The sequence below is a fragment of the Neofelis nebulosa genome, chromosome 2 (genome assembly GCF_028018385.1).
Source record: "Neofelis nebulosa isolate mNeoNeb1 chromosome 2, mNeoNeb1.pri, whole genome shotgun sequence".
Classification (NCBI taxonomy): Eukaryota; Metazoa; Chordata; class Mammalia; order Carnivora; family Felidae; genus Neofelis; species Neofelis nebulosa.
The window spans coordinates 34,005,806-34,022,633 of record NC_080783.1 but is presented as its reverse complement, the minus strand read 5'-3'; the positions used below and the strand labels follow the sequence as shown (position 1 = coordinate 34,022,633).

The following is a 16,828-nucleotide window of genomic DNA, read 5'->3' as shown; positions in this document are numbered from 1 at the left end:
GTTATTATTCACCTTATTTCTGGGTAATAATAACTACTGTTTATTGAGCACTAACTATGAGTTAGGCACTTTACTCACACTGTTTTACTTTGATTCACAACAACCCTATCAGATTGGGGCAATGTTATCATTCCTACTTTATCTTAGGGTCACCTAGCCAGGAAGGGGGTGCTTCAGAATATCCAGACCTTTTGAATTTCAAGGTGGTGCTCACAGCTGTATTCCATCTTACCTTCCAGCTATTAAAGGGCAAATATGATGATATGGTAATTAATGTCCTAGACTGGGGATCAGCTAATAACACTTTCCAAGTTCATCTCCAAATGCTTATGTCCTTCTAACTAGACTTGGTCTTAGAATCTGTGAGCTTGATGACATGTTTTTGGAATGTAATGTGAATGGGATCCCAGGATGGGGACTGTAGCAGCCCCTGCTTGCTACAGCTAATCTGTGAACCCTGATTGGGCTCATTACCATTGCACTTCTGCAGGGCTGCCGAAAGCTCCTGGGGAGTTACTATTAACATCTTTATTAACCCGTCCCCCTAATCAGTCAGTGAAGTTCATTTAGATACACAGCCTACTTTGATCTTCATTAATAGTTTCTTCTAGTTTCTACATTTATTTTTAGTTTTCTCATCTTTAATTTATTTGGTGGCAATTATTAGTTTTTATTGAGGAGGACTAGATGATCTTAAAGTAGTTAAGATTAGGAAAAATTGCAAATGAGTGAAAGCAGGTAAAAAAAAATTTTTTTTTAATGAAACCCTGCTATATTCCTTCTCATTTCAAAAAAACGGGCCTTAAGATCCCAAATATTGTGAAACTGGCTCAACCTAGAGTCTCCTCCCTACCTTCAAGGCCAGCGCCTTCTTCCACCCATCTCTGTAAGGCACAAAGCAAGACATGAACGTAGGCCCTCTTGAGGGCCTTTTACATTTTAAGGATAATGTTTAGTAAATTTATTTCATTTTTATTTTTTATCCAGGCATCAATTTTTCATTCATTTAACCAATATTTATGAATGCTAGGTACTAGGGACTAGGAGATTAAAAAATAAATAAGACATTGATACCTGCCTTCAAAGAATACAGTCTACAAGGGAAAGATATAAATAATACAACCTGGAAAGTATTATTCTAGCAGCATCCCCTGGGGACCTCTGGGAACACTGGGGAAAAGGCCCCCTTAGTTTGCCTGGGAAATTTAGGATTTTTTTTTTTTTTTTTTTTTTTTTTTTTTTTTTTTGAGAGAAAGAGACAGAGCTGGGTCTCAAAGATGACGAAGTGGGCATTCTCCAGGTGAGCAATAGGGAAAGGACATTCCAGACAATGGAACTGGACACAAAGGAATAAGAAGGCAGGTTTATTTGATATTGTACCAAGCAGGTAAATTGCTCAAGGAAGCTAGAATGTTAGCTTTGTAGTGGTACATTGCTGGAGATTAACTTGGAAGGGTAGACAGGAACTAGATTGAGAAGTTCTTTGTAATCATCCCAAGGATTTAGACTTTGACCAATAAGCAAAGAGAAGGTATTGGATAATTTTTAACAGGGAAGTGATATGGAAGGATTTAAATTTAAAAATTGCTTGCTAAGGAGGGCACTTCTGATGAGCACTGGGTGTTGTATGTAAGTGATGAATCACTGAATTCTACTCCTGAAACCAATATTGCACTGTATGTTAACTAACTAAAGTTTAAATAAAAAAAATAAATAAACAAAAAGCTATCATGATCAACAACAGCAACTAAATTGCTTGGAATACCATATGTAAAATTAAATTGGTGGTGTAGCTGAACCCAAGTCTGTCTGCGCGACACACAACAAAGTCAATCACTAAGACATCAGATATGCAGCAAGGAGATCAGAAGCAATGTGGCAATGCCTCAGATTCCAGAAGACAGGAGTGCTTGGCTGGCTCAATTGGTAAAGCATGCATCTCTTGATCTCAGGGTTGTGAGTTTGGGCCCCATGTTGGGTGGAGAGATTACTTAAAAATAAAATCTTAAATAAAATAAAAATTAATAAAAAATTATAGATTCTAGAAGACAAATAACGAGTGTCAACTAGAGCAGTGGCAATGGATAAGGAATGGAAGGGACAAATCTAAAAAGCATCTGGGTAGTTAGAGTCCAGGGGAGGTTGTAACTGATGGGATTCTAGTGGGTAAATGAGAGCCCCATTCACTGGCACAGAAAAGAAAGGGGGAAGGAACAGATTTGTGGAGGAAGTAATGAGTATAAGATTGGAACATTTTGAGATTTAGATATCTGTGGGACCACCAAATGAAGATATCTAAAAAGCAATCAGAAATACAGGCTTGTGATTATAAGTGTCCAATGTAGAAATACAAAATTGGAAGGGATCTGATTAAAGTGGTATTTGAAGTCCCCATGTAAATTCAGTTACCCCAGGGAAAGTGTGAAGAGAAAGAAGACTATGATAGAACCCTGGGGCACCAGTCCCGAAGGGTCAGGCAGAAAGCGGTCTTTGGAAGCTGAGAAGGAACAGCCAGAGGGGCTGGAGAAGACCAGGAGATGATAATAATCATAATACCATGAAAATTGTATGGTCATAAGCTCATTGGGGGACAGGCAATATATGTCTGTTCATTCCCAGGGCTGAGCACATGTGGTGGCCCTTAAACATTTGTAGAGACTATGGGGCAGTGTAAATGTCAAATGATGCATCACCAAACACCATATGCACCAAAAGCCATGACCAAGTTATAGCTCAAACATCATTTGTGGAGGTGGACAGATGTTAAACATGGTACTCCCCTCCGCCCCCTGCCCGGGGAGACGAGAGACTTGGATTATGCCCATTCCCTTCACCTTCTCCACCTACCAGGAGCAAGGCCTGGCCTCCGCTTCCTCTGCAGAGACCATTACCTTAGAAAGAGGCTTCAGAGGATGGAATATTTTTTTAGAATCCACAGAAAATTTTGATGCAGGGTTAGAAAAGTGATAAGCTATAAATGTGAGTTGGAGTGCCAGGTTCAAATGCCACGGAGCACCCCTCATGAGAGCATCATGGACTTTCAGCATCCTGCTGACAAAGCCCAAACAGAATCTAAAGCCTGGTAATGTAAAGCACCAGAAGAGCCAAGTTTAGTCTCCTTGAGCCAAAGACCAAGGAAGTAAGCAGCGGTGAGGGTGTGAGTGTGGTTAAGGCAGAGGGAGGTCGGAGAAGCGCTACAGATTTTTGCAACGCAGTTTTAAGGTTACTGCTTGAGATAGTGAAATAAGGCTAACAACATTATCAACTATTTAAATATATGGTATCTTAAGAATGCATTGTATTTGGGAAATTCCAGAGGTGTAGTTCAGTAGGCTGCATTATAAGATAACCTTAGGGTGATTGTGGTAAGACTATAGAAACCAGAAAATGTTTTACCTTGAGCTAAGACTCAAAATGGTTCTTGTGATGTTTTATCAATCAACCAGCAAATCTCTATTGACTTGAATCTGTTGTGAAAAGAGCTTTCTCATTTCACTTATGAAATAAGATTCACGGAAAAAAATGTATTATTGTATTATGGTAGCAACACTTCTGCCCTCATTTTAATTTTATTCCATTTAGTTTGGAAATTAATATGTTCAGCTTTTTAAGTTTCCCTTTGCAACTTTCTTCACTTTTCCTACCTCAAATTCTAATTGAACTCAGATGAGAACTCTTATTAAAATAATTATGAAGAAAAAGAAAATTGTAGAAGGAGGAGATGGAGAAAAATTTAGTCTATTGATTTACCATCATTTTTGGAAAGAGAAGGAAAATAAGCTACCTATAGACCTATTATCTTAAAGGCTACTGAAGCCAGAGAAACAAGCTTGAAATGGTGCTGTGTAGGATGCGTATCTGTTTGTGGATCATTCTCTCATTGATCACTTGCAGCTTAACTACTGGGAAAAATCAATGGGAGAGAGGCAAGGTCATCCAGCATCAGGTTATCTCCAGGAGAGTGGAGGCAGGGGAGGGGGAGCAAGCATTGGGCTTTAGCTGTGCCTCAAAACAGCAATCTAACTGTACTCTACACACATAAATCCCTCCATTTCAGCTAATGTAGCTACAAAATAGATGGGGAGAATCAAGCACAGTCTTGGAAGACATGGAGCCTCAAATTCAATGTTACTACATTGCCTCCTGGGACAACTCTCAGGCAGAATTTATGAGGACTGATCTTTCCCTTGCCATGCTTCCTCTTTCACATCTTTGAAAAATATATTAAGTATGCACCAGACACTATGTTCTGCAATTTTTACATATACTGATTAACTGAATTTTCACAACTAGCTTGTTTGAGGAAATGAGCCTCAGAGAAGTGTGTGGAAGTCACTGATGAGTGGTCGACCCTACCCTCCTTGCTAGACCAGCACCTTCTGCCTCATTTAGAGGCACACTAGAAACATCTGGAGATCATTAAGGACAATAATAACAACACAATAAGAGACCAATGCTGGGCTGTCCCCAGGCTCATTGAATCAGACTCTGCAGGATGGAGCCAGGGTTTCCTTTTGGTTCAAAACTCTCCCAGTTGATGCTAACATGCAGCTTAGTCTGAGAACCACTGTGTAGACCATGCTGCCTCTCCAAAACGAGAGAAGAAAACAAGAAGAAAAAAAAGAAAAAGGAATAAGCCTAACATTTATTGAGCCCTTACCATATTCCAAGTGCTTCATCTTATCTAATCCTTCCAAGCAACTGGAAAAGTATTCCCATTTTACAGATTTGGAAACTTCTGAGTTACTTAACCATAGAGGTTAATTTCCCTCAAGTCCCAGAGCTCACAAGTGGCAGGAGAGAGATTTGAACCTGTGTTTGGGCCTTTGTTCATGTTACTACGGCACACAGCTAAGAAACACACCTCTGGTCCACATTGAAGATTCAAAAGAAATCAAGTGAGGTTTGTAAGAACTAGAGCTTATAGCACGTTAGAATTTCACTATGATGCAATGGCAAATTATTGAAGGAGAACAATAAGGCAGAAATAGCTGAGACGCAAGAGTAGAGAGGAAAACCATGGCACATCAGACCAGAGAAGAGGCAGAAAGAAAAGAGGCAATAGAGTGAGGAAACACATTACACTTACTACCATCCTTATTCTCACAACAACCCGAAAGAGCAGAAATAATAATTATCCCCCTTCTGCAGATGGGCCTGTGGGGTCCTAAGCAATACCCTTAGGTTACACAGCTGGTAAGTGGCATAGTATGAACTCAAAACCCGGGTCCTGGGTCCAAACCACACAGGATTTACATTGCTCATCACTTCTCAAAGGAAGAAAAAGAGGAACAGGATTTATTTTGTTTAATGCTGCGAGGCAGGCACTTTACATTCATTACCTCAGAAATCTCAATGAATTCAATGAATCACTTTGTCCTTGTGAGATGAATATGACCTCCAACTTGAGTTTAGGAAACAGTCTGGCTATGGTTAAACTATCTTGCTTAAGGTCTCAGTGAAGCTGACACAGTAGTTTCAAACCCCAGGTTCAGTGTTCAAGCCCTAATTCAGCTAATTCCAAACCCATGTTTCTAAAGAATAACACTTAAGTTAGAAATAGCTTTAAAATACTGAAGACCCAAAAACACAGTGCACAAGGACTGTATGTAGGACCAGAAAAGCAAAACATGGGAGAGCACTGAAATGGATTTCCTTATGTTGATTGGAAATTTATTTTAAAAAATTGGTTTAACTTTTTTTTTTTTTTTTGAGAGAGAGAGCACACACACACAAGTAGGAGAAGGGCAGAGAGAGGGAGACAGAGGATCCAAAGCAGTCTCGGTGGCACTGTGAGCACAGAGCCCAATGCAGGGCTCGAACCCATGAACCATGAGTTCATGACCTGAGGCAAAATCAAGAGTCAGCTGCTTAACCAACTGAGCCACCCAGGCGCCCCTGGAAATTGATTTATGACTGAATGAGGAAATATTTTAATTTTGTTTGGCCAGGGAAGAACTGTAAATAGGCAGCCAAAAGTAGTTTGGAAATAAACATTCTAAACAAATACCAGATATTCTTATTTTTACTGGTTATTTGTATTTAGGCACGATCACCTGAATAGAGAGTGACGAAGCGGTATATATACAAGCACTTCCCTTTGTGCCCATCTGGGACTATAAACCTCCAGCAAAGTGGTTCTCATTTGATTACATCTGACCTTGAAAACTCCATGGAAATCACTTTCTTTGAACACTCCTTTCACTCTACAAAGTCTATTCATTCTATTTTTTTTTTTATTTTTTTTTAACGTTTATTTATTTTTGAGACAGAGAGAGACAGAGCATGAATGGGGGGAGGGTCAGAGAGAGAGGGAGACACAGAATCGGAAGCAGGCTCCAGGCTCCAAGCTGTCAGCACAGAGCCCGACGCGGGACTCGAACTCGTGAACCACGAGATCATGACCTGAGCCGAAGTCAGACACTTAACCAACTGAGCCACCCAGGCACCCCTATAAATTATCTACTTTTAACTGAACTTACTTTTGAAGTTATAAAATCATGTGTTTTTAAGAAAAATACATTGAAGAAAATAAGCATAGAAGTACAGGGGTAAACCCAGAACCATTATCCCTATCAGATGCATAGTCTTCCAGGTCTGTTTTTAATGCATATACAGACATGAATATGCCAGTATTATCAAAATCATTTTTTGCCCAACTATGAATAAATTCTTTGTTGGGTTAACAGTCTTGGCGTACTCCATTCCTCTAAGAGCGGGAAGAAGAGCTCTTTTAAAAACAAAACACTTACATTTCAGGCCCAAGAAAAGCACAAGGAAGAAACATCATTTTAAATGAGAGCTGAAATACTCTCTTCTCAATCTGGAGTGGGAAATAGAGGGATTTGATAAGGAGCTTCAGTTTATAGCCCCTGCAGCAACTCTTATCCCCTGAACATAGAGTAAGCATTCAGTTAGTACTTCTTGAATGCATGAGAAATTGTCCCCTTCTTTGGTGGTTTTATTTGGGATTAAATAATGTCGATACCAAGAATCATAGAAACACATGTGTTCACACGTGAACGTTGTAAAGAGTGCTCCAAAGAAAATGACAAACTTCATCATCATCCATGTGGGGTTATTCAAGCCAGAATTCACTTTCATTTTTACTGTAAGTGACATATAAAATTAGACCCATCACTTTTTACCACTTCTGAGCCTTTGAGACTTTGCCCCATTGTTCATCACGTGACTTTTCGTGTGTGTGTGTGTGTGCGTGCGCGCGTGCACACGTGCACACATGCACACTTTGTTCTCTCAAATGAATTGTGGGCTCTGCGAGGTTGGGGAGGTTTCTTCTGATTTCTTTTGTATTCTCCCAGAACTTGGTACTGTTCTGCACACAGTAGTTGTTAAAAGTTTGTTTGACTTTAGTGAATACTGTGACCATATTAGTTTGCTAAGGCTGCAGTAACAAAGTACAACAAACTCAGTGGCTTAAATCACAGAAATCTGTGGTCTCACAGTGCTGGAGGCTAGATCTAGAATTGAAGTGCTGGGGGGCACCTGGGTGGCTCAGTCAGTCAAGTGTCTGACTTTGACTCAGGACATGATCTCACGGTTCATGGGTTCAAGCTCCGGATTGAGCTCTGTGCTGACAGCTCAGAGCCTGGAGCCTGCTTCAGATTCTGTGTCTCTTCCTCTCTGCCCCTCCCCTGCACAGGCTCTGTCTCTCTCAGTCTCTCAAAAATAAATAAAGATTTTTTTTTTAATTAAAATTGAGTGTTGGGAGGATTGTTTCCTTCTGAGGGCAACATCTGTTCCAGGCCTCTCTCCTTGGCTTGTGGCTGGCTGTCTTCTCCTTGGGTCTTTTCACAACATCTTCTCTTACACACGTCTGTCCCTGTATCCAAATTTTCCCTTTTTTTATGAGGACACCAGTCATATTGGGTTAGGGCCCATCCCAATGACCTCATCTTAACTAATTATTACTGCAATGACCTATTTCCATATAAGGTCAGATTCTGAGGCACTTGGGGTTAGGACCTTGACGTATCAATTTTAGGGGGACACAATTCAACCTGTAATAGTGACCTTCAACAGAATCATAAAAATCCACAGTGAGAAGATGCCTTAAACATTGTTCACCATGCCTATCTGGTGCCTGAACTCTCTTTGCCTGAACCAAGAAGAATGTGTAGAATTTTTCTCTTAATTTTTTTTAATGTTTATTTATTTTTGAGAGATAGAGACAGAGTGTGAGCAGGGGAGGGGCAGAGAGAGAGGGAGACACAGAATCTGAAGCAGACTCCAGGCTCTGAGCTGTCAGCACAGAGCCCAACACGGGGCTTGAACCCACAAACTGCAAGATCATGGCCCGAGCTGAAGTCGCAGCTTAACCAACTGAGCCACCCAGGCACACCAAGAACAGTAGAATTTTAATAATATTTTGGCAATGGGATTTTAGGGTTATATTTGGTTTTTAATGTGTCTGTGTGTGCTTTCCAGAATGGTTCTCACTTCCTAAGCCTCAAAGTCTTCAGAACATCTGGAACAGGTAAGCACCACCTTGGAAAGCTGATCTTTCAAGCGGGGTTAGAGGAACATTTCCCTGGGCCTCAGTCCACTGAACACACAGCCCTCAGCACCTGGATCTCTGGGGCCACAGGCCCCAGGAAGATGCCTCTGGGAGAGCCAGCCACTTGTGAGTCTGTTAGTTTTTCTCTATGAACCATTTTACTTTCAGAGAGTTTGGTCATTAAAATTGTTTTGCGCCCCTCGACCATGCCAGAGGCCCTGAGAATGAGGGAGTGTTGGCCTGCAAGAAAACCTAGTGGGTTTATTATTCTCTAACACAGAGAAACCAAATAACATCATTGAGTGGCTATTGGGGGTGGGGGGGCAACTTGATTCATGGAGGTCATGCTTTCCCAGGCCCTCTCCACGCAGTCTCAGCTCAGACCAGGGCAGACTTTTATTACCAGCTTTCAACAAATCCCTAGTTTCTTTTACAAAGTAAAACAGATAATAGAGACATTCCCGGAATAGTTAGCTAACTAAGCCGTGCCAGGCAACCTCAGGGCTAAGAAGAACTCAGTGTTTTCGGACAATGACCAATTACAATAACCAGTATTATTTGATCTGAGAGTAATTAGCTGAGGCTCTTTTCTTTTTGCTTCAGTGAGGAGGCAAAAAGGGCAGTGAGGAAAACATCAGAGACAGGGGGAATGAGCTCAAATGTCAAAGAAAACACACTCTCGCAGGTGGGGAGAAGGAGAAGAGATCCTAACTGAACATTTGAACATTGTTCTTCCCTGAAAGTGTGGTAGGGTTAACCCATCCAAATTTTGTTTGATTTTTTCATACTTAGACTGTTCTTGTGCTTTAAAAACCCTCCATGGAGAGTGAATATCAGAGCACAAAGAGGTCAGAACATAGAGCTGTGGGCTACCAAAGATGTCTTGTTGGAAGAGACAGGTCTCCTTGGGAGGGCTGCACTCTCTACTCTTATTTTCAAGCTCACTGTGTCACCTGAAACCACTGCCCCCCCCCCCCCCCCCCGCCCCGACTGTTTTGGAGACAGGTTCCAGGGAACCACTGTTTACCATTTCGTTCAAGATGTGAAAACTTTCTCTTGCCAGTATGGTCAGGATCCCTAGCCCCAGCTAGAGATATGTGGGTTTTAGCATTGCCCTAAGGCTTTCTTCCATTCCACTATTGGCTTCCAAAATAAATGGTAACTCCAAACTTAAAAATCACCTTAATACCCTATGCTGCTGCTGTTGGCACTGTTGCATGGCAAAAGAAAGTGCCACAAGCCTCCTGCTATCACCCCACCAGGCATTCCTTCTAGACCTAGCAGGACCTGGATCCACTGAATGTCCCTCTGGTTTTTCTGATCACACAAAAGACCAACCACCTCTGCCCATTGGCTTGTCCCAACAATAACTTTGCCTTAGCTCAGACTTCTGGCTTCTCTTTGCTCAGGTCTTCAAATCAAATCTCTAATGTCTAGAGATGTGCTGCTGAATACAGTAGCCACTAGCCACATGTGGCTATTTAAATTTAACTTTAGTTGTTCAATTGCACTAGTCACATTTCAAGGGCCCAATAGCCACATGTGAGTAGTGGCTAACATACTGGATGGGGCAGAAATAGAATGTTTTCATCATGATGGAAAGTTCTATTGGACAACACTGGTCTAGATTATCATATGAGAAAATTCTTAGTTCTGAGAACGACTTTGTCGTTGAACTAACATTAGGCAGAATGATTGCAATGGGCCTAGCAAGGTGCTGAATATATTATTTCATTTATTCCTCACAAACCAAAGTCCCGTTTCAAAGGTGGAAACTGAACTCAAAGAAATGAAGTAACTTAGCCAAAGTCACCAAACCAAGTAAAGTGGAGCCCAGATTCATCTGGCACACAGGTCTCTGTGACTTTGTCAATTGAGTCAGGTTGCAAGTGTGATAGATAGAGAGGGGCTGAAAACTGGCTTTTCTACAAGATTTCTGCAAGATACAGAACTGTGGGGGGGGGCCATAAATACACCTCAGGGCATTGCCTGGGATTTGATGGTGACCCGATCAACATGGGCCTAGTAAGTGCACACTCACTTGTTACATTGATTGGAAAATTATGGACGGCTTCTTTGAAGTTGTTTCTTCCTAGTGTTGGATATATTTCTTATTGTGGGTTTCTGCTTTACCACGTCCTAAACTGGCAACATTAAAAAAGTACCCACTCTCCTATAACAACGATAAAGAGGTCATTATTGAAAAAAACAATGATATTTGAATAAAGCCTGCAGCTTAGTAGCATTGTGCCAATAGTAATTGCTCAGCTTTGATAATTTGACTATGCTTATACATAATGCTAACATTAGGGAAAGCAGGTGAAACATATAACTCTGTGTGTACTATTCCTGCAATTCTCCTGTACCTAAAATTACTTCAAAATAAGAACAAATTGAAAAAAAAATCCCTGCCTTTTTTTCTGTTTCTATGGATCTAGGGGAAAACAACAAAGAACCCAGGCAAACTAACAATGACCAGCCTTGCGCTGCAAACAGATAAAACTCTCCACTGCAAAGGTCAGTGGCAGTAATAGCAGTGGAGATTTTTATGCTCAGAGCCAGCCTGTGCTGAGAAGTCAAGGTTATTGCCTCAGGCCCCTGAGAACCACCAGATTTTACATGTGTGGAGTGATGGCCAGTGGATGGAGCTTCACACAACCACAAAGCCTGATTTTTCATTTTTTCTTACTGTTTGTGTTTCTGTTCTGGACTTCTAAAATTAAATGTGGATGTCCTCACACCCAGCACTTCCTTTAGGATTCATTTACAATTTTAATTCTTTTTACAACTTTTGTAAGCGACAAGGTCTATGGCAACTCAGGTCTGCTGAATGAATGTGTTTTCCGTGCACATAGAGACAGGAACTCTCCCAGACTGCTGGTGGAAATGGAAATTAGTACAACTAGCTTGTAGTCTTAATAAAAAACTTGAACATGTTGTATGTCCTTCAACCTGGGGATTTCAATTCTCAAAATTTATACTAAGGAAACCACTGCACAGGTACACAAAGATTTCTCATTGAGGGGTCACAGCATGATTTTAATGGTAGCCTCTCACACCCCAACAAAAAAGGAAACAACTTTGATAAGGGTCTGGCTATGAAAATTATGGTATGCCCACATAACAGAATGCTATGCAGCTATTAAAATTATGTCCTAGAAGATGATCAAGATAGTCAACTACAAAAAGCAGGTTATAACAGCATACAGAGTATGATCTCATTTTTTTTTTTTGTAAAGCAAGAAATATATCCACTTAAAAATAAAGGACTAAAGAAGAAAAACTGAACATCAAAGCAATAATGATTGTCTTTGAGTGAAGGGGGTTATCTCAGAAGGATGGGGTAGTTTTAATTTTCTCTCTCTGAATTTTCTAAGTGTTTCTAATAAATATGTATTATGTTGGCAATGGAACACTTCTTGCTTCTGGAAATGTTACTAGAAGGAGGGGTTATCAGAGGATTTTTGTCTTCATCCCATTAATTGGGTGGGTAGGTTCACCTAACTCTGCAAGATGCTCCTGGCATGTTAGGGATTTAACATCACAAGCCTAACACATAATATTTATTGACATTTAGCCTATGTGGAAAGATGCTGGTAGGCAAATTAACATTTGTTAATGTCACTTTCCATCCCAACTTTCATTTCCAAAGCAGTGGTCGTAACCATTGAAGAATCGTTCTAGCAAGAGTTAGAGGAGGTGGCAAGTTGTAGAAATGTAATGATAAAGGCAGTGGATAGTAAGCAAGATTATAGATGGCAGAAAGAAGTAGAATGATACAAATATGGAAGTAAATTAACATTTGTGCCCAAAGAAGCAACATTTTTATTCCTAGGGCTCTTTTCTCAGCTCCCAAATAAGAGTGCAACATGCTAATCACAAGGTAGAGATTATCAGGACACTTCTCCAGATTGGGTGGTCCCACTACAAGTGCTGCTAGGAAAGTCTCATATTCAGGAGGGCATGGACTTGGTTTATACAGGGAAGACCAACATGAACTTGGCTCATGGGAGGAAGGAGCAGAAGTGTGTTATAGCAGTCATAGACCAGAGGCCATGAGACTGGAATAAATGGAGGCTCCAGGAAAAGCCTTGATACAACCTTGTGGGACGGGTTGGGGGAGGGCTGGTTAGTTGAAAAGGAAAGTCCTAAAAAGAAGTTTTCATACTGCTGATCAGTACCTACTCTCCTTTCTTTCACTGGCCTGGTGAAAATGGCCAGTTCTTCTTATATGGGACTCTACCGCCCCAGGAGAAGTTCTGTCAGCCTTTCCCTGCTTCCCCAGCTACCTAGTCTAAATGCAAAGAGTATGCATGCCATGCTAACACAAGTTCAAAATAGGTTCCCTAGCCTTCCTTATCCAATGAGAATGGAGCTCATATGCCCTGTCTATAGAACAATTCTGTAATAATTCAATTATTGTGGGCCAATGGGTAGGAGTGTTGAAAGAACCAGCCATTGATTGGGGTGGGAGTGTGGAGGTGGAAGCTGATGGATGCATCGTGCCCCCCTCACCATCAATACCTACCCACCCACCCCCAGAGTTTCATAGAGTGGGTTCAGGCCCCAATTTTTGCACACATCCCATCCTACCACCTATAGTGAGAGTGGACTAGGTGAAAAGAAAAATTTCACGAGATTTTCCTTGAATGTCCCTCTAGACTGATATTAGGCCCTAGTGATCTATACCACCTTCCCCACTCCAAACCCCCATTTCATTGTCCCTGAAAACCTGTGCCTGGGCAGGGCACCCTCGATGGAAAAAATACCCTCCAGCCTTTTCTCAGGCCACAAGCTAAAGATCAGGCCTCCACCCCATGTTCCCTTCTCTTTTAACTGAGCTGGAAATTGGCAAGGACTGGGGATTTGCAAATTGTCTTCTATCTTAAGTCTACGAAGCAATTATTCCTAAGTTTGAGGGTAAAATTATCTATTTGTAGAAACAGTTTTATGTCATGGGAATCAGATACCTGAAAGTTTCTTATGTAAATCTTATGCAAAACGTGGCCAACTTACAGCTCTGGGCCAGAACTTCCAGCAATCATGGCACCGGGAAGGGGAAGGGTATCAGTTCTTTGTCACTTTAGGTTGGTATGTATATTTGACATTAAATAAGCCTGTCTATTTTTGCTTAATTGGGGATTTGCGTGGCCAGGGAACTTCATTCTGAATGTCAGACATCAGACCTGCAGTTAATTGCTTCCTGGGATCTGCACAGTTTTATGTCTGGTGGCTTTCCACTTGTAAACCTGACTGTGGGCTCTAGAGATGGGTGTACTTAAATGATTGGCACTAGATTAGCACAGACTTTCAAACGTTCTAAGTAAATAAGAAAATTAAGACTCACAAGTCCTGCAGAATCAGCCCCTGCCACCCTCCCAGCTTCATATCTGTCCCCTCTCTCCCTCTGTCCCAGGCCAGCCAACTGGCCTTTCTTTCCTTCCTTAAAATCAGTCTTCTCCCTCTCATCCCGGGGTCTGTATGAGCACCACAGATCTCACTCAGCCTGCACTGCCCTCGCCTCCCCTGCCCTAATTCCTCAGCTCTCAGCTCAAATGCTTCCTTCTCAGGGAAGCCTTCCCTGACCAGCTCTGACTCTAAGTCAGATATCTGGGCCTTTTTTTCACAGGTAATTATGCATCTCTATGATAATTTGGTTAGTGTCTGACTCCTCCACTAGTCCAAGCTGCCGGAAGGCAGAGCCTTCCCTGTATCTTCCAGAGCCAACCACCTACTAGCATATAGTACTTGCTCAACTAATAGATTTGCTCATCTCCAAATGTACAATTCAACACAGATCAACTTGAGGATTTGTCCTTACTGTAATTTGGGCACTTAGTTATCTCTCTTTATATGATCCATCTCAGTGGGCAACCAAGAGAGCTTCTTAGGTAATCCCCGGGAGGCTGAGCTTCAGAAACACTGTAAATAAGGGTATTTTCCATCCAAGCTTCACCCTCCAAAATTGCCTCTTTTCCTCCCTCCCCTCCAGGAGTCTATGCTTGCAGCCCTTGGAACATACATCCAATTGGGCTTTTCTGCTTGGTGGGCACTGTCCCTCATAGAAGCATCCTTAATTACATATTTCTGCTTCTATAATCATATTTCTGGATCCTTTATGTATATACATGTGGTACCTGGAGCCAGTGGAGAGGTGGAGGCTGAATGAGAGCACACTGAGGATAGATAAGAGTACCCATGTGGACGTTATTTTTCCCCTTGCCATCAACTTTACTAATCCCAGGACATTCTACTTGAAACACTCTTCTAGCCTTCTCCTTTTCTCTCCTTTTCTTCTTTCCCCCTTTATTTTTCAGAAGGAAGACCTCTGGAGAAATTATTTTTCTTTCCCACTTTTCCAGGTTGGGCAGGGTTCCTGAAGCTGAAGATCTGGCTTCCCAAATGCTGAAAGGCTTTCCTAGAGACCGAGTTTCCGCCCAGGAAGCACTGGTTCATGACTATTTCAGTGCCCTGCCTTCTCAGCTGCACCAGCTTCCTGATGGTGAGTGAGAGAGCATGTGTGTGTGTGTGTGTGTGTGTGTGTGTGTGTGTGTGTACCTGCACACATGTAAATCTCAGTGTTTAAGTGTTTTCTCCAAGCACTGGAAAATCATAGAATTTGCAACCAGAAATGAGCTTAGAGATCAATTTGCCTAGGAGAAACAAGAGGGGACCCATTCTTGCCTGAGTTTTCTATGAGATTCTCTAAAACTCAAAAGCACTGGTGGGTTGAGGTGACACAGACCTCCTTGTAATGATCCAAACATTTCACATATACACTCTTAGAAATTGGATGAGATGAAAGTTGCCTCTGAGTTGTTTGTTTTCCCCAGCATCTGCCAGGAGAAGCAAAACCAAAGTTTGTAACAACCCCCTTCTCTCTCCATGGAGAGTAAGATGATAGGTGACATGGAGATGTCACAAGAGGAGAGCTGGCCTGTCTCGATTGGTAATTTGATGCTGCTGAAGGAAGTACTGGGGTAGGGCGCTGTGGGGAGGGGAGCGTCCTCCCAGGCCGGATGCCCACAGGGAAACACAAGTTACCCTGAAATCAGCCTTGCTGCCTGGGCCTGAAGTCATCCTCCAAATCTGAAATCTGCTGAGGGATCATGTGTCTGGAGCTCTCCTCATGTTTCTCAGAATGTGGCCAGGAAGGGCTAGGCAGAGGATGTGGGCAGTGTGGTCATGGCCTGGCTATTTGGGGGGGACCATGCTTAGGTAGGGTTTCTTTAGAAACATCCACCATTCAACTGAAAAGAAGTTTCAGAATCCCTAAGCAGGAGAAAAGAAAGCTAATAAGGAAGGTCTAGGGGCTCAGACTGGGAAGAGGGCACTGGGAAGGCATTCAGGAGTGACACTGAGGAGAGAGGAGAGAGCTGCTGCCCAAGGGGCTTAGACATATAGGCTAGCCAAAGGCTCCAGGGTCTGCAAATGCAGCTCTGCCATATCTAGGACATTGTCCTGCTACAGCCCGGAGCTCTTACTTTGGGACTTCTTGGGGCATTTCATTATTAAAATGAGTTATTTAGGATCTCCAAAAATAACCATAATCATACAAATGGGGTTAATGTCTTACTTAACCCTGTAGGAAGAGTTAGTCATCAGTATTTATTAAGTCACCATTAAGTGCCAAGAACATATTAAGTGCTATAAAAATTGAAGGAAGAAAGAACCTTGTCCTTGACCTCAAGGATCCTACAGCGTGGGAGAAAAAGAGGGTGAGGAAGAGGAAACAGGGCACCCTTGTACACATATTAGCACAAATCATATCTAAACAGCTAAAGTCTGTACGTAATCAGCCACAGATGTTCTGAGGATGTGTATATGCTAACGGCAATTCTTTGGAGGAACTAGAATAACTCGCATGAGATGGATTGGACTGGAGGTGAATCTGGATTGGAATTTGGAAGGAGGGGAGGGACACTGGCATATGGGTGGAACAAAAGACATTCCAGGCAACCTACAATTCTTCCTCCCTTTCCAGTACCCTCACTCCCGCTATACCCCTATCCGATCCTCTACTTCCATCCTGATACACTGTCCCCCGTCTGAGCCCCTAGATCCCTCTTTAGTTTTCTTCTCTTGGTCCCGGGCTTTCTAACTACCACTTCAGGCAAATATCAACCTTCAGGGGTGTGCATGCACACATATACTCACACTCTCACACACTCACACTCCCTTTTCTCCACTTAAAGAAACTCCCTCATTGGCCCTCCTCCAGGACCTATTATTCTACATACTGAGAACCACTGGGGACTTTCAAAATTGCCTGGGCACAAGCTTTTACCTGATGAAGAGTAATTAGGAAGA

The 16,828-nt window shown here is 42.0% G+C and overlaps 1 protein-coding gene across 1 annotated transcript in view; it reads left to right on the top strand.

Annotated features, from left to right (window-relative positions):
* CDK15 (cyclin dependent kinase 15) overlaps positions 1-16,828 on the top strand; it is an 83,500-nt gene that overhangs the window by 53,702 nt on the left and 12,970 nt on the right. Inside the window, exons 11-12 of the mRNA XM_058708985.1 lie at positions 8,449-8,497; positions 14,881-15,020. Coding sequence (XP_058564968.1) covers positions 8,449-8,497; positions 14,881-15,020 — 189 coding nt within the window. The remainder of the gene's footprint in view (positions 1-8,448; positions 8,498-14,880; positions 15,021-16,828) is intronic.